This window comes from Apteryx rowi, unplaced genomic scaffold, assembly GCF_003343035.1.
Source record: "Apteryx rowi isolate R43461 unplaced genomic scaffold, aptRow1 scaffold_8, whole genome shotgun sequence".
NCBI classification, from domain to species: domain Eukaryota; kingdom Metazoa; phylum Chordata; class Aves; order Apterygiformes; family Apterygidae; genus Apteryx; species Apteryx rowi.
This window is the reverse complement of record NW_020451093.1, coordinates 1,488,622-1,515,791: the sequence shown is the minus strand read 5'-3', so window position 1 is coordinate 1,515,791 and position 27,170 is coordinate 1,488,622. Positions and strand designations below refer to the sequence as shown.

At 39.1% G+C, this 27,170-nt stretch overlaps 1 protein-coding gene across 2 annotated transcripts in view; it reads left to right on the top strand.

Moving 5' to 3' along the window:
- The window catches only part of NCKAP5 (NCK associated protein 5), a 366,198-nt gene extending 340,957 nt beyond the window's left edge, over positions 1-25,241 (top strand). For both annotated transcript variants that reach the window (XM_026089071.1, XM_026089070.1), the window contains exon 19: positions 24,960-25,241. In XM_026089071.1, the coding sequence (XP_025944856.1) occupies positions 24,960-25,241 (282 nt within the window). The remainder of the gene's footprint in view (positions 1-24,959) is intronic.
- Positions 25,242-27,170: the final 1,929 nt, after the last annotated feature.

The window sequence follows — 27,170 nt, the reverse complement described above, 5'->3', positions numbered from 1 at the left end:
AGTAGTATTCCTGAAAATTCAAATGAAATTGTGCTCTGGAAGTCAGCTGTTTTCTGGACTCTGCTGAAATATGCTCCATGTTGGGTTTGGAGCTGCTGATTTGCGGGTTTTAAACATAATTTTCATCCAGATCAGTCCTGATCTCATCTGTGGATCTTGATGCTAAACAAACAAATTTTTCTCCCCCTATTTCATGGGAATCCACTTGCTATTTCTGTTCCTTTAAATGTCGAAGCTGGCATCATGTAATCCCAACACTGTTGAAAAGCCACCCCTCAACTTGCTCTTTTCCTTTYGTCCTCTTTTCTCATGCCTTCTCCTCTCATTCTCACAGTTCCTTCTCACTTTTTCTCTCCTTTGCTCCAACAAGCCTATTTGCTTGAAAATAGAGCCACCCAGCCATGATCCACTGTAATCATTTTGTCTGTATGTTAAATCTGTTTCTATTGAATATAAACTCTTTTACTTCACTGCATAGTACTGAGCACTTTGGGGATATGTTACAGTATAGAAAGGGGTTGTAGCAGAAAATAATGAATGAGCTGCTGTTTGCAGCACCCTGGTATAGTTCATAAGCGAAAAAGAATTTTTATCTCTTCCCAGACCCCAGGCTTCAACTTCAGAAAACCCCTGTGCAGTGTAACTCAGAGGTGATCAAACACTGCACCAAAGCTAGAGCCTTCCAGCTTTCGGGAATCTGGGCCAAATGTGCAGAAGGAATGTGTGCAGCAAACTGGCAATGCCCCTGTTTATTGCAGCTCCACTGGCACGAAAGCCCCGCTTAACTGCGTATTCAATTGACTCACAAACTTCAAAAGAAAAATCCTGAAATGTATCCGCCTCATTTCCCAATCAACCAGACTTCACTAGTACCCAGACTATGATTCAATTTGAATATGTTTGAGTTGTATTAGAAAGAACAAAATGTAAAGAATCTGGCTTCGTAGTTGGGAAGAAGAACAGGGAGAAAAGGGTAGCAGAACAGTATTAAAAAGGACTGATGAGAGGAAATAACCTCAGCATCCACTTAATTCCTAATCTTGTACATTTAGAAAGCCACAGCTCAATTATGCTGACAAGATGAATTTATATATATACACACACACGTGCACACACACACACACACACACACATGTATATATAGCAATATGTATATATATTGCAGTTCTGCCTTCTCAAGGCCAAGGTCTTTTGCTATTAACACAGCAGTTAGATTTGATTTCACTGTAGAGAGGTGGCTCAGAATTGCATTTGTTTTTAATTCATCCTTCTAGTGCATTTCTTATACGTGACAGATCTTTGCAGTGTGCCCAATCAGCACCAGAACGTAAACAAAACTCATTAAAATAGCCTTAGGGTGTGTGTAAAAATCCATCATTAAACTAGAAGACAACAGGTATAACTCAGCACTGGCATTTGTCATGCATTATGTTGGGGGGCTTTTGAGATTACTTTTTGAGGATTTGAAATAGCTCTCAAAACAGTATTGCCTCTTGGTGAAGAGCGAAAGCTCAATAAAGCACTAGAGATTTGCCTATTAGTATTAAACTTTTCAGAATGACAAATGAGGAGCAGTGACCATGAAAAGCAGGTTGCCACAAACTCCTTGTTTGAACCAGCACAGCAAATTTTTCTCAGCTGTAATTTGTCCAACCCAAGAAGATCCACAGTCTGTTTAAATTAGAACTGTGTGATCTGCAACATTACACACAAAAAAGGGGAGGACATCAGAAACGTACCGCCAGCAACTCTGAAAAAACGGACAAATTTTGAGGGGAAAAAAAAGCAGTTTTCATGCATAATATTTGGCATTTGAAAAAGAAAATGCTACGTGCTTAGAATTGAATTCCCAAATGGTGTGTGTGAAGCCTTTAAAAAAAAAAAAGCAAGTGTCATGATGGACAGAATGAGTTTCCTCTGCTTGTCAAAAAAGCAGTGTGCTGTATCAGTGCCCTAGCCCAATTAAGTTGGACTGTACGGCACCAGTAAGAGAGTGGTTTCAGACTGGGTGCTCTAATGAGCCGCTCTGGCAGGAAGCTCGGCTAACCCGGACTTACTGTCATTCGAGTTGTCTCCCTCTCCCTGAACGTACCCACCACGGTTACGCCCAAAGCATACCCACAACAGCAAGTTTTATCAGCAAAAAAGTGCTGCGCGGAAGGAGTTCGGAAGAGAAAACAGTCCGTGGGCAATGGCTGTTATAAAGGCACGCTGGATGGACAGGCTGGCGATCAAGAAAGGCTTCGAGGCGTTGAAAGGCAAATAGTTATTGTTCCCGGTTCTTTACGTGCCAAGCCTCGAACAGCGTCCTGGCTAAACTCTCTGGGCACTAAGAACAAATTCGATGATACATTGATGTTGACTTGGGAAACATATTCTGAAATAATGTCATACTTTTGTAAACYGCAGTGCTTTGGACAAGAAAAACAAATCACAGTTTCAAAGAAAGGAATAAAGCGCGTTGAATCATGGATACAAAACTTTGATTTAAATTAATGGAAATGGTGTATTGTTCTCATAGAGGATTTCCAAAACTAGAAACACAGTTATTTTTATATGTATCAATTAAATTAATTTTAGTTAAACAGTAACTTCTYTGATTTCCTAAAACATCTGCAGCACCTGATCCAAAGCCCACTGCAGCTGCCCCATGGGCAAGACACCTATGCAGTGAGATTTCAGCGAGGCCAACAGGAGACAGCTGCTCCTCTGGCTTGTAGCAATAACTGGTAGAGCCCTGAGCAGTTTGTGGGCATCATGGTCGCTACTGTATTCTCACAATGAAAAATAATTTCACGTGTTAATTAATTTGCTGTTTAGACTTTAAAAACCCAGTGATTTGTTTTTTCTTTTAAGAATTCAGAAAACAAGATAAATTTCTATTACCCAAGCACATTATTTMTTAACATATTTTATGATTAAATGAGAAGTGATGCAAGACTTTGTTGTCTTCTTTTGTTCCAATGGAGAAGCAACTGAGTCAGTTAAAGATTTTATTACTTAATCATCCTTGTGATCCTAAAGCATCCTGAAAAATGTGTTTTCTTCTCTAACCTTATCCAACCACCACATTTTTTTTTTTGTAATACAGGCCTTTGTCCTTCCTTTTATCCRTATCTATTATTCCATTTGAATCACCATCAAGGCTTTCTTATTTCAAGGCACGACTTGATGAACACTTTAAAAAAAAAGATCCTTCAARGAAGGGGCTGGTACCCACCACAAGTTTCTAAATCCTGTTGTTTCCCCTCAGTTACAATGATACACATGAGAAATCTGACCTTTCTCTCACAATTACAGTGTTAACGACATCGGCAATTTAACTACAGGGCTCAATTAACTGAAGAGGCTTATATGTGCAATGTGCATGTCTTATTCAACGCAGCAGAGTCTGTGTGCGTTGTACAGATGATTCATGAAGGAGATACAATGCTCAAAATACCATGTCTTGCAGTTCAAGTAAATTTTGGAGTTTGCTGGCAAATACAGGAAAAGGAAAAATTAGGGAAGTTGCTGCTGTTTTGGCTGCACTTACAAATGGGACTAATATGGCGAGATTCCCGGATAAACTCAGGGTTTTTTTACAGCCGAGCGAGCTGATTGGGAGCTAATGCTTTATGCGTGTCTCGTTGTGCTCCCAAGCCTGCTAATGTATCATATTAACGCAGTGGAATATCCACAGAAGGGCTGGTAACAGGGATGGGAATGACTGGTAAGTGCGCGACACTTGCTGTGCTGGAATATCGCAGAGCGTTACACCAATATCGTGCAGGATGTTCCAGCACTGCAGAACTGCAGCGGTAGTTAAAGCGCAGGTGAGCATGCAGCCCAGACACCTCTGCCGGCTGCGCTGGGCAAGAGTAAAGGGCAAACCAAGGAGGGCACGAGCCGCTGCTTTGGCTCGCCTCCTGCGGAGATCAGTAAGCGGTGAGCTAGGCTATGAGTCAGCTGTATGTGTGCTGGGCACTTCTCGCTATCCACCTGTTCAGGCGGCTCTGGGAGAACATGCCAGCAAAGCTTAGGTGTTTGCTTTGGGTTCTCTGAATCGCTTTCGGAAGGTGCCTGGTTCTGTGTTAACCATTTGAGCTCTTACATGGAGCTCTTAGAAGAGACTTGCCTCTCTAAATTTGTTTCAGGGAGACAGTGTACACTGTGCTTTCAGAGAGCGCTACGTTTTTCCACGTATCAGATACGCTTAGGGAGGGATTCTGCTTATCTCACGCGAAAAGGCCTAAGATAATGATGTGGGTCCTGTTGTCAGCTGGGAATAAGCTGCATCCTAAGAATTTAAAGCAGGAAGGAGGTGTTGAGCCGTGAAACTGCTTGTTTCCCAGCCTTGACCGCAGAGCCTAGGGAGCCTACACAGCCAGCTTGCACTGGGGACCAAACTTCCAACCTGAGGTTAGCAAGATAAACCGTGCCCCAAGCTTGCCTGTGTAGGGAGCTAGTGAAAAGCAGCTAGCGCAGTGCTCTGGAGGTGAGAGGTGAATATTACCTTGATGATACTGCTATATTAACAAGAGTCCAGTTAGCCAGTGCTGCAGCCGGCGCAGCACTGGGTGATGTTCAGCTAGTTGCTTCACCTCAGGACCTCAGTGTCTCTGTCTGTAAATCAGGGACAACGACATCTAGCTCATATACGTTCTGTGCTGATCATGAAAAAACAAAGCAGCTAATGCCCTGGAAGACCTCGGTGTTAACCTTGTTTTGTGCAGTGTGTGTGCTCCTGCAAATGTGGAATTTGAAGCAACTTTTACAAATTATTGTGCTAGAAATGAATAGAAGGTAAAGGGGGTGCCTTGCCAGTAAGAGAAAGCATTTAGATGGGCTGGATCAAATCCAGTAATTAACTGATTATGGATCTCTGTGCACTGGATGTATAATTCAGATACTAGGTATCCAACACAGAAACCTCAGCTCCTGCTTGTTATTTGCCTACTCAAACTTAGGACAGAGGAAGATGATCAGGGGAGAAGGGAATCGGTTCTGTGTTATTTCCTAGACCTGATGAGACAAAGAGGTTGAGAAAGGTGCTGCCATTGTGCAATTTGTAGATAGAGAATAAGTCTGCAGTCATTCACCCGGCTATTGTGTTTTAAGATAAATACTTTTCTTTCATGTAAGGAATTGGTGTATCAAATCATTGCATAGGTTTGGGGAGATGGTTTATTGATGTAAACATTAGGCAAGGCATACCTAGAAACACAGATTCTAATTCAGTCAGGATCAGATATCCTTTCATCCTCCCTGTCACTGAGAATGACATTTATTTGATCTTCAAAACTGCGATCATATTAGCCCAGGGCGGGTATAGAAGATCCAAGAGCAGTTTTGAGAAGGGCAGCTTCACAGACGGGAGATAAACCGCACAGTAGACTGGTGTGCCCATTTAGGGCTCAGCATCTCCCGTCTGAAAGCGGAGTAAACTACCTCACCTGGAGAAAAGCAGCACGATTCTGAGCGCAGCCCTCAAATTGGCTCAAATTCCGACCCCGGTCCGAAGTCCTGTGCGCTGCTGCAGTGTAAAGCCTTGCAGACTGACCGCTCGGGCCTGGGCACGCGCTCACGGGAGCTGGTGCTGGGCTGAAGTAGCCAACCGCCTGCACCAGAGCCCCCTGAGATCATGCTAYATATGGGGGTCTCAAGCTGCATGTGCTTCCATTTATTTAAATTGTCTTAATAGTATTTACCCACTGACAGGCTTGGGGATCTGAGACTTCCTTTCTCTTTAATCAAAGGTTTCCGATCCTGAGATGAATGATGCAATGCTTGTTCCGTCAAAGCAAAGACTCTCCGAGTAATTACCCAAGTTGATGTAAGATCTATTGTCAGGGGACCCTCATAGGAGTATTTGACAACTTAAGTGACAAAAACCACAGGAGCATGATCTGATAAGAAAACAGATTTTACCATACCACCCGTGGGAGTATTACAGAATTAAAAATATTTTTTCTAGCCTCAAGTCTGATTCAAGTGAGTGTGGGGAAATACTAAATTAGGAATAGGCTAGGATGTTTCCAGACATCAACAAATCCCATGTCTCTACATGCTTTTTTCCCCTCCATAGGGTAAGTTCCCATTCTGAGATCTGCTACAGTCTTATATTCCTAATCAGACCTTATTTTTTCCAGTATCTTGCCATCAAAGTTGCCTCCAAAAAAGTAAAGTGAAGAGATCGCAAAACAAGCAATTTGAAGACTGCCAGGCAGTCTCCTGGGACCAAAGTCTCACTTGATGTGTATCATTTAAAAGAAATGTTGTATAGTGTGGAAGAACATTCTTACAGTTAGCCTGAGGTACTAGCTTGGCAACAATAAAAAGTCACAGTTACAGAGAGACTCATTTCTCTCCCTATCCCTTCTAGGTGATGCAACTGAGGTTTCTTACACTGCTGAGAGTTTTAGAAAAAACACGCAATGGAGAGTGGTGCAGCAACAAAGGCGACAACATTTGCTGTAACTTTATTAAGCTTTTAAAAGGTTCTGACAAGGCAAAAGGCTGTTTGTAAAACACAGTCGACCAATTAAAAAGAAAAATGTTTAAAATGTTTTGCTAGGGGTCTTCATAGGAAACACATACCCTAGAAAAACGTGAAAACTTGAAGTTTTAATCTTCAGCTGATGCAGTTCTGTTTCTAACACTGAAGGACTCTGTAATTTTAGTACGGTGCCACCAAATCCCATTTTGGCTAGCCCACCAGCTGGCATAAAGGTTCTCTCTATTTTATATTAATCTGGGGTATTTATGGGAATGGGTAGGTGGCAACATTTAAACTCAAACGTCTTTTATCACAGGGTTTTAAAAGAGTATTTGGATATTGGTGAGGGACGTGAAGAGTTTGGCATGGTACAGTAGGCTGGGTGGCATTTAAAACACATGGTGTGAAACAGTCCTGCAAGGCTAGCGAGTGAATGGTTTGGATGCGAGTCTGAGAGAAGAGGCGGAGGAAGTGAGAAGCTGCAGCTACAGCAGGAAAGTTAAGGACTGAAGAAGCATCCGTAGCGTGTAGGTGCCGTGCCGGTGCCTATGGCGTAGTGTCATGCAACGCTAAATCCCCACATTACTCACGGCGCTGAATGAAGTGTGCCCGTGTGTTTTGCCAACTGCCAGATGCAGGTGTGTGGGCTCGTCTGAATTGAGGCAGCGCGCTGAGCTGTCCCGGGACCGCAGCTCGGGTGCTGCCTTTACTGCATGTAACCCTGTTGTAGGGATTTGTGAGGATCCCTGTAGGGATTGAAGAACTTTGCCCTTGGGGAAGGGAAAAACTTGATCACTGGATGCTCTCRGCAAATATTTTAATATTACCCAGGGATAATATTAATATTAATATTACCCAGGCTTTCAGAGCGGAGCAGTTACCTAAGCACCTTGCATCCTGGCCCGGGAGCCGCAGGAGGTCCTGCAGCTCCTTCGCTGGAGTCCCAGGGCAGGGGCCAAGGCTGTTGGTGTACGAGCGCCCCGAGCGAGCAGAGCGGTGCGCGGGGGGTTGCGGAGAGCCCGCGCGGCTGCAGTCTCGGCCTGGCTCCTCGTGACCCGGTTACTCCAGGCCGTTTCTCAGCAGGGTTGGTAGGACCACGCTGCTTTTGGTCCCCCTGCCGCCAGCTTGCTCACACAGATCCTTGCATCACGCCGCACTGTGCCTCGCAGGTGCGTCCTGAGCACTATAAATTTACCTTCCGTTATTTGCCTAAATAACTGGAGATTATGTAAGGATTTAATAGATACTGTGGCTGCTAGGCATAAGTAGGTAGATCCTTTAGTCTAATAAGAACCAAAAGTACATACTGAATAAAAGTAGCATTTGCTAGCTGATATCCCTGAGTGAAAAATGTTCTGAGCTGTTTTTCACAGGTTTGACAGATGGAGCTACTGTGATTTGCAGCATGGCCCAAAGTGCACTAATGCTTCTGCCATTTGTAACCAGACACTCTTCAGTCCTCCATCTTTGGAAATGAAGCTTTGGGTTTCATTTCCCTCTGTGCTGAATTGAAATATCATAATAATACTGTAGGCCAAAATGGAATTTGGGGCACATTAACAGCAACAAATGAAAAATATTAGTGAGCTTGTAAGATAATGTAATTGTTGTAATAGTGGAAAGGATATTAGTAATAAAAGAAAAAGATAAAAAATAAATTGAATACAATAAACACTGGATTGACTCAATCAAGATAAGAGCAGTAGGGCAGAGGGGTATTCAATAGCTCTTTGTTTTCTGAAGCTGGAAAATATTTTGACTCCAAGAGGAGCATCTGATTAGCAGAGTTAAATGAGATGAAAAATGATGTAATATTTTTGTGAATTGTTTTTCCAGCTGAAACTTGCCTTCTTCATCTATAATGGTGATATGTTTTTGCATAACACACTCAAACGTCATGAAGGGAGGGGTAGGAAATGATGGATCTTTTAATATGAGAGTTATGTTCTCAGCAGAATACATGAGGAATAAGTTACACAGTTGATGCTGGTGGGAACTGTGGCAGTACATTGAAAATGTACTAGTAAATGATTTCTTTTTTTTAAGGGCATGCTTTTTCTTTTTATACGTACGCAGGAGATGCTATCCTGATCAACATATAAAAAAGAAAGCAAAGTTTATGTCAAATATCTGCAAAAATCATATTAAAATAATTTGAAGTTGTTTATGGTTTGTTCCACCAGCTATTTTCATCTCCCCAATTTAAATTTATTTATTAAATTTAAATGTTATTTAAATGAAAAGTTATATTGGATTTTATGCAATATGACCACCAGATTGTCTACATCCTGATGGAAAATACTGGTTAAATATTTTTTGTGAACCCAAACACTCTAATTTATAGTAAATCCCAAAGTGAAACRTTTCATTTCTTACCATATTTTTAGTCCTTGCTACAAGAATTCCAGTCCCTATGCTACATCCATATTATTTTAATGGAAAGCAATGTTTGTATTTGGTAGGAGAAACAAACATGAGATTTAGCAGACTTCATAGCAATAAGTGACACAGATCATTTGGGAAGTTCATGAGATTTAGCCATGTAATTTAAACGTCTTCAATAACCCTTCACAAAAGCTAAGAAGAGTGACGCAAGTTTTCGTGGCGCGTATGAGAGCCCTCTGAGGCTGAGCTCCCCTCCACTCATCACTGAGACGCATCCTGACACCTCCGCTCCCATTATTGCCTCCTGCTCGGGATTGCTCCAGTCTTTGCCTGATCAGTAATAGAGGTCACTGAAACTTCTGGATATGACAAAGAGCTGTAGCCTTAAGAATTTCCCTTAACTACTCTTGTGTCATTCTCAGTAAATAAAACCCCAAGTGATTATTTGAAGAATTATCTAAATAATTGCCAGTCAAACATTTAAAAGTGATTTCTCTGACATCCTGTTACATATGCACACATCCTGTCTGTAAACTGAATACACGTAAAGCATACTGTAAAACAAGGCCTCAAATGGATTTGGGTGGATGAAGGATAAATTAGAAGTGGGTGGGAATGAAGAAATTAAATATGAATAAATTGCATTGCTGAGTATTTTAAAATTAAAATATTTACCACGCAGTAATGGCGCACAGTATTTCTTACARCAGAAGTGTCTAAACTTCACCAAGACGCTGTATCCACAGCAAAGTTACCAAGTTGGGCAACTTACAGGTAACTTGTACTGAAACACAGAGTGGACTTGAAATGCAAGAGCTCTGCAGACAGCGCCTGGAACTGGTTAACGGAGCTGGATAAGCATACGGTTCATCAGCACTGCTGCAAGAATTACCTCGTCCTGCRTAGCCTGCCTGCGCTGTCCTACTTGTAGGCCCTAATCAGGAAAAATATAGGCCAATGTTTTCAAGCTTCAATTCCTAATGGCGGTACCTAAATTCATATCTAGACACTTTAGCTGCCTGGTTTTCAAAGGTGCTAAAAATCTGCAGCTTTTGCTGATGTCTCTGACAGATTCACATATTTGGAGCCCGTGAAAATCATGGTGTTTATGTAGGTGTTCAAAAATGATTTAGATATTCTGCCTTTATGTGGGAGAATTTGATCTGTAGCATCCAACTTTTGTACTTGGGCTCCATGAGTGGTGTCATGGAACCTCAACAAGCATGTTTGTATAACTTAAAGGAAAGGCCAAATACTATGTATCTTTTAATCTGCTCCTACAATCTTACAGTTAATGTCATATCATAGTAAGACTCTTTCTACTTTTAAGCCTGTTTCTTTATTGCATTTCCATATCATTAGAGCATGGGCAACTGGACAATGCCAAAAACTATATCATCTATATAACTTAAAAGACTTTATTTTTTTTATTATTATTTGAACATCATCCTTTTTTTTCATGTTGCTGAGAACCACTATAACAAGCAGTAGTACCAAAGAGTTTGTTAGTAATACAGCATTTCTATAAATAAGTTGGACTGCAAAAAAAATGGAATCTGTACTGCACCATCATTAGCAGCGCAGTGATAAAAACAGAGGCAGCAGAAGAACAGCAGTCACCATCTAAACCAGCTGAGTAATGTGGAGAGCAGTAGGCTGTTCTTGTTATCTGATAAAAACTGAAACGTGTTTGGAAGCTCTGTTAGTTCATGGCAGTTTCATCACTTGTAGTGCTGATACTAGAAGACGAACTCTCTGGCTATAGAGGAAATCTAAGTATGAAGGCATTTGTCTTCCTGATTTGTTCTACAGGACAAATATTGTTTGGGTTTTTTTTTTCTCCCATTACATAAAGACTACCTGGTTGCTCAGTTAGTATATTTTCTAAGTGGAAAGGCAACTAATGTTGATGGAACCCACTAGTGATACCTGCACTGCAGCTAGCTGAGCAATGTCCTTCTGTGCCTGTGGAAGTGTTCAGGAACACACTATTCTCTATTCAATACCAAGAGGGAATGCTCCAGACTCCGGATTTCAAGTAGGTCCTGCCATTCCTGTGGGAGACAGGGTTTCTTTTGCTTCCATATCCTGGTTCCCTGGAGAGATGTATGGCATGGAGTCTGGAAGTCAAAGGCTAGAAGGATCTGGATTTATGAATGCATCATTATATAGATAACTATTATCCATATGTACGCAGGAGCAGAAACTAGTCAATGTCCATAAGCCCTAGGACACAGACCATGAAACTTCTTCATAGCGTCTGGACAGCTAAAGATATGCAGAAAGATATGCACAGCCTTTATTCAGGGCAGTCCAATAGAAATAAAATCATAGACAACTTCAATTGATATATCAGGGTCTGGCCTGCTGTTGCTGGTGGCATCAGCATTTGCTAACCTGTGCTAAGCCAATTTTGTGAGGCAGTTGGGAGTTTAACAAACCTATTTCAGATTGTATTTTGGAAGAATATCAAGCATGGGGGGAACTGGTCATGTTCTGTTCATTGCAGCAGATGGTATCCCATTTGGTGTTTGTTAGCTTTGTTTGCAGCTCAATATTTTGTTTCTAGGGGAACTCAGTAAGTTAAATAATTTATCTCTCTAATGCATTAAGAGTATGATCCAAAGTCTACTGAAGTCAGTGCAAAACATTTGATTAAGTACCACATGTACTGGTTCAGATGCCAGGTCCTGTATGTTGAACTGCATTTCAGATGCTCTCTAGTGAGAACAACACAGGCCTCTGTCTCTCCATGGAGAATTTTCTGGCTGCAAAGAAAAAAATAAATATTCAAATAGTGACAAAGAGCTTTGCAATTAGAGTGGAGGACTGTGAAGATCAGGATAATGTTCTGGCTGACTGTCCAAACTGCTAAACCTCTCTTGCTATTAAATTCCCCGTTTTTAAACAAAGAATATAAATAATACCTCCAGTTACATTTAAGATTTAATCCATTATTGCTAGCAGTCTGCTTTGAGATCTTTGAAGGCCCTGTAGCAGGGCTAAGCAAATAATCATTATCACTTAATATTCTCATCAAGCGTAGGATAGGTTCTTGCACTACAAGTGCTAACCACGAACACACAGCCCCTTTACTAAGGCATTTTCCGAATGTCAGAAGCAAATTCGTACCCACATCCTACAATGAGTTTTGCGTAAGCAGAACTATGCTCACTTCAGCAGTGCTGTCCATATAGACCTCATTACAATGTCTGCACATGAGGACAGTTTCTATTAAATACTCGCTATTTGAATCCTGAATGATTTAAAACATTGAAGAATATAACATTTTAAAGATTTTTTTTGGATTCCAGTAAACATCCAATGCCTGTTCATCTCCAACAGAACTTTTCAAATTATTAGTTTGCTAATATAACCTAAGCACTGTTTAATTTTCTATTTTTGTCCAAGTTTGCTGTTTATATCATGTTTGGTCATTGAAAAAATGAGTGCATATTAGCTCTACAGTGTGTGTGCATGAATTCCAGTTGTATTTTAGTCCTCCTAGTGGCCTGTTATATTAACAATATTATAATTTTTATTTTAGGCATAGGAACATGTGCCATATTACTAGTATCTACAACAGTTTGCAGTGTTAATACTGCAGTAACATTTATGTATTGCTAAGGTCAATAAATCTTTTAAAACATATGTCCAACAAATCCACTCAGGTGGCTGCCTATCCATCACTTACTTACTTACACATTTCTGTATTTATACACAAACTGTAGCAAAATCAATACATAAAATACTACATTATTCTGCCACTGTAGGGAAGCCTACAGTGGGAACAGGAGGCTGCACCTGGTTCCTCACACTGAGTTCCTGCTTCGATCATTCCCTCTAAAGATAAATTTTCTCACAGACAAATGGGGGGGGGGTCAGACCCCCAGAACTGTAGTTCCCAATGTATTTTCACTGTGCTTCCTTTCCCTGGAAAAGCCCCTACAACTTTGTCAAAATAACATGCCTTACATTTTAAGAGGGGGGTTTTATAGCCTGGATGGACTCAACACAAATGTTAACCAGCCTTTTAGATCCTGTTAGCTGCTTAGCTTGAACCTTGCTAGTATCTAGGGAAGGGAAAGGTGGAAAGGCCAGGGTCTGTCCAGCACACGCATCCTTCACTCATTTCTGTTTCAAGGCTGTGTTCCTCACAAAGCATCTGCAGCCACTGATGCCTCCCACCAGATCCAACTGAGGGGCATTTTCTGGGCCTGGCTGAACCTCTAAGTAGGTTAGAGGTTCTCTTGACCTGAAACAGATGTATCTAAAGGACAAAGCAAACAAAACTAAAACCATAAATAAACTAAAACTTCCCTCCGATCACACCATTTTGATATTTTTATTAATCAAAATATATATTAGTGCTTGAATTTTATGAGGAGACAAGCTGAACATTTCATAAATCTCCTGGCTGTGGGAACTTCATTGGTATCTCCAGCAGTGGTTTTCCTAGTACCAGCATTATTCTGCTTGTTCACAATGATGTTTCTTTTTGATCATCCTTTAGAGCTGGGACAAGAGAATATCATCTACAATCTGGGTTTGTTTATGACATGAATTGCCTATTCTCTTCCTGGTGTCTTGTCTCTCTCATTTCCTTGTGGCTTAATCCAGATGGGTCACTGCTCAGGACTGTATCCTTGAGTTATCTGGTAAATATGAGATTAGTTCCAATCTATATTTTTGTCCATCAAGATATATTTTAGTCCACCGACTAAATTATTAAATCTAATCTTAGCCCATTTCTGTCCTCAGTATTGTCACCACCGACACAGGCATACTGCTTTCTGCTAGTAACTGACAGCTTTGTCAGATGCTCCACAAGACACAGATTCTCGCAGGTATCAGGCGAACATTAATATTCAAACATATACTAGGTGCTGCACAGATCAAATGAAAAGGCCTGCTCCCTGACACCACTCTAACATGAGAGAGGTGAGAGGGCTGAGCAAGGAAAGAAGCACAATTGTTATTGTTATCCAGTTCTCGGTTTTGGTGGATGCAGGCTTGGTGGCTGATATGTTCATGTGAAACAGCATTTCGGAAGAAGTAGGCATTTTAAGAGAGTATGGAATGGGTAGAACCTGCAGTGTAGTGACCAAGCACAACTGGAAGAAGTATGGAGGTAAGACTTGGGGAACGAAACAGAGAGGACATCAGCCCTGGCTCCAGTGCTCTTTTGGTTCCAGTGGCATGACTGTGGGATATGAACAGCACAGGAATCAAGGCAGTGGAGCTAATATGTCAAAGTTGTATGAGGAAAGCATTGCAACAACATAACTTATAGGTAACATTGAAATGAGGTCTTGCGACAGACACAGCCAGGAGCTCCGCTCAGCTGGTCTCTGAGGTGCCTGATCACACCCCTGGGCTTCCCAGTTCCACTGGTTTTGGCACTCTTTTTCCTCCTTCTCTGTATAAATGCTGGGGAAGTAGTTCTTGCTCTCCTCGCCAGTTAGGCCACATCTTAGCACTTGCTAGGTCTTTGCTCCTTTGTCACCTCTTTTTTTCCCCTTTTTCAACAGATGTTCCTACGGTTCTTGTTTGGCTTTTAGTAGGAGGTGTCCAGGGCGCAGCTTTAACACATTCTTGCAGCCGACTTCTATTCTCTGAGAACAAATGTAGGCTTGAGTCACAAAATGATTTCCTGAGCCAGTAGCTTTGGGCACGTTTCTGTGGCAGAGCGCACTAATAGATTGCTAAAGCTCCTTTTCTTATCAGCACCTTGAGTGGGGAATGCATGTAGATAGACACCTGCAGGTCCCCATGCTTTTTCGGGGAATCTGGCTCCCATCCTAACAGGCCTGTGAGTTAACAAAAATGTCCTCAAGCAAATCTGAAAATCAGCCATGAATTTCTCAGCTTTTAAATTGCATTTTATTTACTTGATTATTTTCCAGCAGTTTTTTTAATTCTTGATTAATTTTTGGTTGGCTATTTAATGCATTGTCTGGTTAACTAATTCATGTAGCGGTTTATAATTACTGCCTTACTATAAAATGGTCTTAATAGAAGGTTGTTTGTTTTTTGTTTTCTTTCCAGTAGAATAACAAGTTATTTTATTATTCAAACAGAGCTTACTTCCTGCTGTTTTCAATAAGATTTTTAATAAATATGTAAATTTAAAAATTAATTTACTGCATATGTTTGGCAGCATGATTCTCAAACTGACAAAAGTTTGATGGATTGTAAAATTATCCCCCCTAAAAATCATCAGTCATAGTAAACAGAATTTATCAACCTCTGGTAATTTTACAGCTTTTTCTTCATCTTATCTTCTGTTAGGAACTCACTTAAAATTGATTATAATACTGTATATTTCTAGAACCATAATTCATTCATAGATTAATTAGATTTTAGGTTAATATCCCATCATACTATGGGACATGAGCCAACAGTGTTTTGCAGTTGTTACAGAACTGCAGTAGAGAAACCTTGATTACTGTTCCCATGTGGTTTAAACCGCCAAGACTAATCACTAATCAAATTCAAACCACATAAAATGGAACATCCTTCATGGCATTTATTTTCTAGCTGACTTATACTATGGGCTCTTTATTGATATGACTAAGTATAATGAAACAAACTAAAAACTGCAAGAGAGGATTTTTCCTTTAATTTGGTTCTGCAGCCTTTATCTGAAACTCTTGCTCTGATTTTTGTGCTTCTGTCCCTCAAAATATTTTGCCCCACAGCAAAGATAAATAGTTTGAATAGATGCATGTACATAAATGTACTCTTATGTAGGATTTGATGGTGGAAGAACTTAAACATATGTTTCAGTGCTGCAATTCATGCTTTGTTTGAGTCAGTACTGAAAACCGTGCATATCTTTAGGTCAGCGGAAGAGGTGGCAGGTGGAGGCACGGAACCGACACCATTATTTGCATCCATCCTGTCCCAGTTTTCTCTGATTACCAAGGAAGTTTTGTAGTCCTGTTGCACAGGATCAGAAAACAGTATGCAAATAGTTCAGGCTGCAGCAGATTTRCTGGGAAGGCAACATGGGCTGTAGCCTCTTCCTCCGCGCTTGCCAGTGCAGCCTGTGACCTGGCTGCATCCTCTGCCCGCATCCCGCATGTGGGCAAGGCTGTATCCCCTTCTGGAGAGGCGTGCACACCTGGTGGGCTTCATTAATGATTTCCAGACGCCATGAGTCACAGAAGGGGAGAGAAATAGCAGCGCTGTTTTTTGTTGAGTTTCATTAGGAAGGAAAAAAAACTGATGTGTAGAGAGCTGTTTAAAAGCTGGAATGGAAAGGAAAATGAGAATTTCGGGCTCCTAAAAGCAGCTATTTTGTTGTTGGGCTGGGGCTGTGGGGGGTTTAAGCCTGTTAATTCAGACTTTGTCAAGAATGAAGACATTCTAGTTGTAAATCCTGCTTCCAAATGTGAAAATTTTCACCTCTGTAGCTCTGCTTTGTGAGCGCTTGCAAGAGATATCATTGCAATATGTATGCACCATGTACAAAGGCTCTCTCCCCAGTAGCCAAATGTGCAGTCGCACAGGGGTGGACTGATAGGTCTGGGAAGATTGCTTGTCTCTTCCCAGCTGTCTCTTCAAAGGGTAAAAATGAGGAAACGATTTGCTGTGGAGCTCACTCCTGTTGTTTGAATGGCTCCTATGAATCATCTTTAAAACCTGTAAGAAGGGACATTCCCTTTCCTGCCCGTGCAAATCTTCCAGCAGAGACTGATTCTCTCTGAACTCCCCTGAAGATGGTGCATCCACCTTAGTGCATACAACAAGCTGATTTTCATACCTGGGAGAATTTTGTCTACACAAGACTTTATGCTGCTGATTTACTGTTGATGCTGCTGCTTAACATTGCTCCTTGTCTATCTGCTGCTTCTGTCTTTTTCCCGTTAGGTCGGTTGATGTGCTTTGGGTATTCACAGGCTACCCTTAAGAGAATCCAGTTCAGAACTCAAAAGAGAGGACTACTAGTGTGAAAAATCATTACACACTACCAATTACCATTTACAGTGCAGTCCTGAAGTGCAATTCCATTTTCCATCAGTGCGCTGGGTGACTGACAGACAGACATTACAGGCCAGGAACTCAGACATCACTAGCGAGTGAGAGGATAAATATCTTTGCAATTACCAAAATAAATAGACTTGTTCAAAAAAGCCAAAGGTGGAAGATGAAGACAGGTGAGAACACAGTCAATACTCAAGAACAGTAGTCTGAGAGTAGTTCAGCCATATAGAAAAACAACCCCGATTACTGAAAATGTCACTGAGATGATATGGTGTATGAGCATGATCCTGCATTTACTGGATTTGAGAGGATTTTTTTTTTTTTTGCTAATGTCTAATGTGGGATAGAATTTGTCTCTTTAAGAGCCACTTTTGAATGTCAAAGATCTTTCTTGAACTATGCATTTTTCCCTCTTCTTGATTCAATTCTAAGTATGTATCCTGATTTAAAAAAAAAAATCCTCCAAACTTCTAATTTATGATAAAATTGTAGCCCCCTTTTTACAAAGAAGTCCAACTTTACTCAAATGAGCAGCCATACTTTCATTAAGGTAACACCTCAGTAGGGCAAACCTGAGTATACTTAAATGCTGTGTGGTAAAATAAAATCTGATGAAGAATAAAACAGTAAAGTTACTTAGGAATGTATAGTTTCCACTAGCATTCAGTAGGTTATCACTGGCAACAAAACCCTCAACATAATTCTGTCAAGGAATAGTATTGAACTTTAAATGGTTAAGTCAAGTTCAGTAACTTTGTCAGCAATCTTACTTTTCAGTCTGAGTTTTTCTTTTACTGTGATTTTTTTCCCATCACTAGAAAATCAGAACCATTTTGTTACTTAACTCCCTCCAAGAGTAAAGCTAAAAAAAAAAAATCTTTGAAATGTAAAGTGTATCCTATATATGTCTTGTTCATTTTCAGTCTCTCAGATTCTAAAAACTGAATTTCAGCCGCCTGCCTCACCATGGATATTTTTTCCTTAATACCTTGTGATGAGCGTGTGATTGCAGTGAGCATTGCTTTTAGTGGGTAGAGTCCCTCTGCGAGAAGCACAATTGGTGATTCCACCGATGGGAACAGTGTGAGGCCCTGATTACCCTCTGGGGAAAGTAGCAGTGTTTAATTGCTTTTCTTTTTAATAACTCCCCACAACACACTTGACTGAGTACCTCTATATTACATTGTGACCATTTTCCAAGGTAATTCCACTTAGAATTATATTTTCTTATTTAGCTTTAAATAAACTTTGTCTAGGCATAGTGGATGCACTCAGTGGCCATTCCAGGGCACTGAGAGAAAACAATCCRCACTTGTGACATTCAGGTCATAACGGAGCAGAGAGTAAAAAGTTAGATTTACTTGACTTGGAAATTGGGACCTGAAATTCCTGGTTTATTAAATTATGCAAAAGTTCAAAGAGGGTTGGTATATACCTAATCAGGTCAAAGTCTGTCATGTCAACAAAACAATCATGTACTTTGCTAAATTGTGAAGATGATATTCTTGGCATTAGTCAAGAGCATGCACATAGTCATCTCATCCTTTTATGAAAATTGTGCTTTTAAAAGCATAAGGCTCAATTCACTAAAAATATCTTTTATCTTCCAAACCACACAAGGATTCAAGCCACAGACAATATAAGTCTCAACTCCTCAGTCAGCTATTCATTAAGCAGTAGCTATTTTGTCCAGATCTGCAGTTATGAATCAWATACAGTTCGTGCTAATAAGCTTTATTTCCTTTAAGGTAATTTACTTACAATTCAGGACCATCAAAACTGCTCTACATTTGTGGATTGTTATATTCCTAAATACAGTTGGCAAGCTTTGGTTTTGTTTTCATTGTTACCCGTAATGTCATATGTGGATATTTACCTGTTTGTATTGTTTTATCATAAACTGCTGAACAGACCAATGAACTTATAAATACTTCATATCAATGCATTTCTTCTGGGAAAAGAAATTGGGACTTACTATTTATCTTGAAAATCTGATGGCGTTTCTTTGAGAAGGTCATTGTCTGTTACAACAAAATAATCATGTGATTTCTGCTCAAGCAGGAAAAAGAAAAATGATTCATTATTTCAAAAATTATTTTACTGTCAGTCCAGAAAATAGATAAAAGTTTCTGACAATATACAAGGGAGAGCAAGGCTTAACTTATTATTTAAGGTTACGCTTTAAAGCAAAAGAAGTTCAAACATTACATTTTTAGCTCAGCTGTCATGCAGCAGAGGTCATGCCGTTACAGCTTGCACCTTTGTAGTTTCCTGGATGTGACTGTACAACTATTTGCACTGCAGAGCGTTACTTGTCCACCTGATGTTCTCATCAGTTTGGTTAAATGAGATCTGGGGATTGTTCACTTTCTATTGAGAGGCCACCATTGCAGTCTGTCCTGGCTAGCTGAAGAAAGCTACTACAGTATAGCTCAAAGCTAAATTAAACATTTCCACGTTAAACCTTTCTACACAACACAGAAATCTGGGAACCAGTAACGTAACACCACTGAATTCAGTGGGAAGTTATTTCTGATTACACCAGTATTTCCCTGATTGGAATACTGCTCTGTATCTCAATACACCTATTTTACAAGAAGCTGTGAATGTATTAAAAATGTCCTTCTAAACATCATATGAGTAACCTATGCAATGGCTTCAACCACCATTTCCCACTTAGATCTGTTGCGTCATAAATCCAAAGCAGTTACAGGGCTATAGAACATCTAAATAAGTAAAAGCCTGAATCTAAACTGGTAAACAGTGGCTCTGTGGGATCAAGGTTACCATGAACATGCACAGCCAAAGTAAGGTACAGAATTTTTAAAAAGGTAAAAATCTAGAAAATTGTTTTCCTTCACAATAAAGTTTTAAATAATAACCCCCAAAATAGTGAAAATACTGTGCACCTCCTATTAGAGATCAGATCTGAAATGAAAGACCTTGAGTTATACAATTAAGTATTGACTTCGTTGATCTATATTTAATTCTCATAGCAATTTAGTTGTTTTTACCCAATAGTGTTTTGCAGTTATACTTCACTTGAAGCAATGCCCTTTTTGCTTTTGTGTTAATCTAAAAACTAAATTGTCCTGTGCATGAGAGACATAAATAATGTTCATTTTATTCTTGTGTGTAACTGATTCTGAGCCCCTTAAACTGCTGGGTAACTAAACTTAGACAGCTGGAAAATACATTTATCCTGCAGGAATGTTCATTGCTAATTCTCGGCTCTGGTATGCCCTATAAGCATAGCCTGGCTTCCAGGCAATCAGAGCTTCTGCACATTACTATATACAAGAACTGGACTTGCTGTTGAATTCCTTCAGCATGCCAACTATGAGCCCTTGGTACCTCTAACTTCCCCACCCTTCCCTGTTCCTTGTCATGAGACCTGCAAAGTCTTTGTGCCGTTCAGAAGGGCTGCAACTGTGACTAGTCCTTGATCACACAGCACAGGAAACACATTCTGCCCACACGTAGCCTCTCATTTTTAAAGTTAAAAAAAGATCTAATTTGATGTAAATGTAGAAATAGCACCTATTTATAATGTAGCAGTGTAGCTGCAGGCTAGCTTTGTTTTCCTAATTTGCTGTGCTTGAAGTGACATGCCAGATTTTATTATATCACTAATGGGTTTTAGTTATTCCCTTTAGGATGATGCCAGCAAGGAAACAGTATTCTGAGTCATGACTCATCAGTTGATTTCGAAGTGATGTGACTCCTAACGAATGTCTGCATTATGTCAGATAGAGTCTCTCCTCTTCTGACAACTAGTCACTGCTCCCAGGTAGTATAAAGCATCCCATACTGGCTAGCTAAGAAACTCCACCGCGGTGGGAAGCTCTCTGCTACACAGACCAGAACAACTAATGCTCCCGCTGCCCAGAGGCTATAAATATGGCTGGTATACATGAGTAACACTTGTTCACAGCATAATTAGCTTAGGGACTTTCTATATGGAAAACATAGTTAGCGTAAGTAAAATAAGCTATAAACTGATCTGCTCTAGGATGATGGCCCAGTGCTTTTACAAAGGCACTGTGAAAGTCACAGTCCTTCTCTGCCCTGAGGTGATTTTGGTTTATGCCAAAAATCTGTGACTGTATCTTTTTAGCTTTACCATGAAGCCAATAGTTACGAAGACATGTAAGTGACCACGCTTAACGCAACAGGGAGCCTAGTTATTCATAGAACAGGTGCAGACTAGTCAGCAGCAAAGTCAACATCTTCAGGCTGAAACGGCTTTCGGTATTATTTCTCGGAAAAATCATGTCTGAGAGGACTAACACACTGTTCTTCCCATCTCTTCTAGCAACGCTGAACACAATCACCAAGTACTTCTCGTTTCGTTTGGTGATAAGATGACCTGTTCATTTCACAGAAAGCCTGGCCACTGACCACTGTTACACAACAGTTGGTCAGAAAGGCTCCCAAGACTCACGGGGTTTTGATCACTACTAACATGGAAAAGATTTGTTTGGAACCAGTGACCTAGAGGTTAGCTGCTCTGTACACTATTACCAAATCTCACCCAGTTCTTTTGGATACAGTATGCGTCTACCTGCTGCCAAATGTTCCTCCTCTGCAGGAAAAGCCACTCAGTCACATTAGTGTGACACTAAAATGCATTAGCAGACTAATTACTTCAAAATGCACAAAAGTAACATCTTTGGCCTAACCCCTGTTCTTTGTTATATCTGTGTCCCTGTTTCTAAAGTCAGTAACAAATGAAAATGAATAAAACTAACGATAGAATTTAACCACAAGTTATCAACAAATTCTAGTAAAAGTTGCTTTGGTTTTGCCTTTTTATGCATGTAACAGCTATTGTGACTGACACGAAAACTAAGAAACTTAAATAAGGATGGATCTAAATATCCACTGGTAATTTTTTTCAAAATTGTATCTTTAGTAACTAGAGAAAACATTATTAAAGAACAGGTAGCTTTCTTTCTGAGACACCAAGTTTATGAATATTATCAATGGCCTTTCACCTCTAGGAATGTACATTATTTTGTTACTCTGGAAGAAGAATGATCTGTTGATTATGGAGCTTCTCATATTAATATTTATGCTTAAACTTTTATTTATTTTTGCTCATGGGGTTCAGGATGTGAATGAGTTTACTTCCGTATTTCAAGGACTTTCTATTTACAAGTAGCATTATATGACTTTTTATTCCAAATATGATGTAATTGTGTGAAAATGAGAAAAGATAATTCTTACTGAACATGTCTGATATCTTAATACAGTTCTAACATATTAATATTTCCTACCCAAAAGTCCAGTCCAGATGACCCAGCTTTCTTATTTGGTTATAAAATTAGCAATATTTTGCCCTAGCTCCTTGAATAATACTATGTATGAAACAGTATGTTGTAACCAAATAGATTACACCAATATCGAGTGAAAAAAACCCAAGATATTAGTTGCCAGATCAGATGAGCATTATTATTACATGATACATTTGTCTTGCATACTATTACAGTAATGCATTAAAGAAAGAAAAAGATAGAATATCTTTGACAAAATGATTGAAGTGGGCATTAAGACATATCTAACAAGGGCAACTGTATGTTCTAAAATATCCGTAACTTATTTCTGAATATAAATATTGTCTCTATTTTAATAATAAACGTTGCTGCAACAACTTTTGAAATTACTTTTTCCTTTGATTCTTGATGCATAATAGTAGGTGTTATATGCTAGTAACACTAACATGCATCAAATTTATGAGTCTCTATCATATCGTTCACTACTCTGTATATCTTTCGCCAATGGGTTTCGCTGATGGGCTTTACTTCAACTTCACTTGGTTCAATGGCTTTACTTAAAATTTTTAGTGAATAATTTTGTTCCCTGCAGTTGTTCTAGTACATTTTATTAGCTGTCAGCCTTATATTAAATGACAAACTAGAGTGTGATTGAAATAGGATTTTAGTCCAGATTGTGTTTGCAGGATATAATAAACTGCTGATACTACATATATGTAGAGTATACTGATGAGTTCATGCCAGTCTATCCTGTGACTTAAATCTATCCTTCAGCCAGCCAGACAGTCTACTCTTATTTTGATATTTCACCTGGAATGCTCTGTGCAGCAAACACCATAGGTCTCCCTAGCTCCTTGTACCAAGGAGTTGAAATTGGCCTCCATTTGAATCAATAAAAGTTTTATCATAGACTTTACTAACACCAGTATTGACTTCTTGCAGACCCAAGTCTGCGCTAAGCAGCCAAATTCAATTTATCCCCCAAAAAGCTGTGAAGTGGGAAAAATGTATACAAAGAAAAATCATTTAGTCATTCATAGGATAGAGTATTTTAGATTTAGTATTCCGAAGAGTAGAAAGTGCTAGTATGTATTTTATTGATGCTATGTCTGAGAATTTTCTCCCTGGCCTACACAGAAGTGACTGTTCTGTTTCAGTAATAATATATCATATGTTAAATGAGGGCAAAGGGAAGAACTGTTAAAGCTGAAACTGTAGGGAATTTCTGTTCAAGTGTCCTAAGCTCATATTTGTCCATATTACCAAGGGCTATATTTCTTTACCTCAGAAAATACTGTTATTACATATATTAAAGACCTTAGTTTTAATTCTCATCTAAAATCAGCATCTAACATAACATTCCCTGGAACTGTTTAGGATTGTACATTAGCTAAAGAACCAAACAGAAGAGTTCCATTTACTAAGGCTAACATCTCTTACTGCTTCACTTAAGTTTATCTATCTGAAATGTTTGATACAAATACTAGCCTAAACCAGACACTATTAGCTTATTAAATATGACAAGATCACAACATACATAATCATTAGACAGGCATTTCAATTTTTATCTAACTAGCCATAAAAACAAGCCATTATACTATGTAATAATATGTCTTCCTCTTGCCCAAGATTTCCAAGGATTAGCAGCACAACAGGCACAAAATCTGATTTCTTTGAAACTTGAATTTTTCCACAATTTCTTATGACCCTTTACAACTGTATATTTAATGACCCACATCATCAATGTATCTGGTCATGCTATATATTTAGTGAGCTTAAAAAAAACATTTAATTTTCTATCATCTAAACCAAAATAATAATGTACTGATTGACAGTAATTTACTAATTCAGTCTTTGCTCCCTAATAGTAATACCAAAAAATAAGGAATGGCTTGCACTCTGACAGCATATTTCAAAATTCCTGCGTCTTGCCTCTCTGAGAGTCCTATAAAATGCTGCATGTTATCTCATATTTCTGTGATGATATTATCTGTAACAGGAGTTACACAGATTAAAAAAAAAAAAACTATATATATATGAAAGGCTGGTTATTTTTTATTGAACTTCTCCCTAAGCAACTATTCCTTGGTCAGATCTCTGATTGAAAAGACCGGTAGCTAACAAAGGGATGAAATTACTGTTGTATAATCCTACTGTGCATTTTTAATATAATGTGCTAATACATTGTCCGGTGTTCCAACAGAATTACAACACTTCCCAAAGAAGACCTCACCAGTATCTGATTGATTCTGGTCTATGGGGATTGGACCAGTCCAGTGTAATTTCCTGTCTTGTTGCTTTCTTTTCTGTTAGAGAGGGTTTGGATTCATGGAAATCAATAGGCTTACACATGCAAAATGTGAGGTTATTTTCTAGCAAGTTTCACTTGTATCTGTAACTTATGGAAAATGCTGTTTTCTCCTTTGAACATGTCTATTGAGCCTTTTTTTTTTTTGTCAGACTGAAACTCTATTCGTAGATGAATACCCATTTAAACATACCAAAAAAAGTATTTTCTAAAGGAGATGTAAATTACTGTGAAGCTGCTGAAGATATGTTACACATACAAATTCCAGGATCTGCTACTTAAAATGTTGATGGCACTTAACTGTTTTGCAAATGGAGTCTTATTTGTCTCCGCAGAATCATTAAAGATATGACTTGTCCTAAAATGGACATTATTATTCCATTTAATTATAACAGAGGCTTAAGCATCTAACAGTCTATTTCCTTGAACCCTGTGAACTTCGAAAGATAGTAATTACCTATATACAGTAGGATAACTTTTTTTGTAAGAAATATGTTTCTAATATTTTCCTCCCTTATTTCAGAAATCGAAGCAAACTGAAGAAACAAAAGAAGATTCTCAGAATAGATTATCTAAAATTTCCCTGGAGTCTCTCAATAAATTTAACAGCAATAATGTACTTTTATTAGAAAAAGAGAAGAACTGTCTGAACAAGGTTGAAGGACAAAGGGAAGAAAATGGCAAGAAAGAAGAGGCTTCCTTAAATAACTCAGATAGGCACGATGTAGACAATTTAGAATCCTTGAGTGATTCTTTATATGATAGCTTCTCCTCTTGTGCCAGCCAAGGCTCTAATGATGTATAAAGACACCTTCCAGTGGGCTGTGAATGGAGCACTTAAAGAGCTGAAAGAAAGTGGGAAGTGAAGGAGGGGGAGAAGAGACAATAGTTGAAAATTCTCACTCTAAATCGTTGTATTCACAGCAGGGTATTCCTGGCTTTTTTTTTTTTTTCTTTGTCATGACACAGCAATAAGAAAGGCAAGACTGCATTCATCATGATGCATGAGACTGAAAATTGAACAGAACAAGCTGTTCCACAAAAATGTCTTAATTTTGCACTTTTATGAATATTTGTATAGATGTAAATATTTTGGAAAAATATATTTGTAGGGATAAACGACAGCAATAAATTTTAAATTGGTGCTATGCTCCTGCAATGGCAGATTACTAACTTAAAGGAATTGATGTCAATATTAACAAGAAAAGTTAGTAGATTAAAAAAAAAAGATTTATAATTGTTCTAGTCTTAAAACTGTATGTAGAAACACTGCGTTACTATAAACCTGAGCCTGCCAAATTGTCTGTAATAAACTTTCTTGGTCTCACTTTTACAAACCGTATTTTATTTTTTTTAGTGCAATTTCATGTATGTTCTCTAGGGGGGTATGCATTTTAGTTATTACAATTTCACAACAGGTGTCTTATTTAAAAAGGTTTCTGACTTTTGGCACAGTGAGAAAATGAACAGGTTAGAAGGCCTGATTCTGCTAGTACATATAAATTTGAATTGACTTCGTAAATCATGTGCATAACTATTTGAAAGATCAGGGTCAAAGTAATTCACTGCTCAAGCAAATGGGAGTCATGTATGAATGAGAACTACACTAACTAGCCTTTAATTCTGACTGCAACGCAGTTTACCTACTCCCACCTCCTCTGTACTCATTTCATATGAATTTCTGAATGTAGCATATGGTGTTATCCTTTTGTAGTCCCCAATTTGGTCTTACTTACTGTAAACCTTAAAAAAAATTGAAACTCAACTCATATTTGTGAGATACTTAAAAAGGATGTTGGTGCTAACCAGTACTAGTTCAAACATATCTAGGAGCAGGGGGATTGGTGTGTATTGTTTTTCTACAAAGACTGTTTATATGTAAGGGAAAGTCTATTTCAAAGGTTCTGTGTATTTTTTCTAGTTGTGAAGTATTTATAACTGCTTTTTGTACAGCAACCTGTAAACTAGATATATTTGGGATATTTCTAGACTCTACAGTTTCTTTAGCACATGCCTGTTAATCTTTGAAATGATATTGTATGACCAGTGTTAATATTTTGTGCAATTTGTTACTTTTTAAAGTAATTTCTGCCGTAAACTTGCATTGTCTTTTTTGACTTAAGAAATTTCCATTGAAACATCTTTCTTAAATAAAACTCCTCTTAAAAAATATATGTTTAAAGAGAGATTTTTTTTTTATATGGGACTGGTATTACACATTGCAGTAAATTTTACTGGAACTTTTGAACTTGAGTTATCAACTTAAAAAAATAGCTGATAAAGATGTTTCTGGTAAGTAAGTATTGCCAAACAAGAGCCTGGATAGATTGTGTAGAGGAAGGGTATAAACTATCTGATGCCATATGCATACAAGACCATGAGCAAACTATTTCCCTTCCAAATCAGCTAGTTTCCTCTGCTTCAGAAATAATACACGTGCAGACAAATGAATTCGAGACACGGTCCCGAAAAAGTAATCTACACTTAATTCGGACTCTTTATTTGCAGGCAAGGTATTGAAATAAAGAGAAGTACGTGGGTTTCCGAGGCAGGGACGAGTCACCCTCTCAGGCTGGGTTAAAACAGTCTGGAAGCGCCGTCTCACGGAGGACCGGAGCGCTGGCCGCCGCCGCCCGCTTGTCCCGCCTCGCTGACGGGGACGCTGAGCTCCTCACGGCGGCTCCCGCCGCTAACGGCTCCTCCCCGCCTCAGCCCGCCCCGCCCCCCCTTCGCC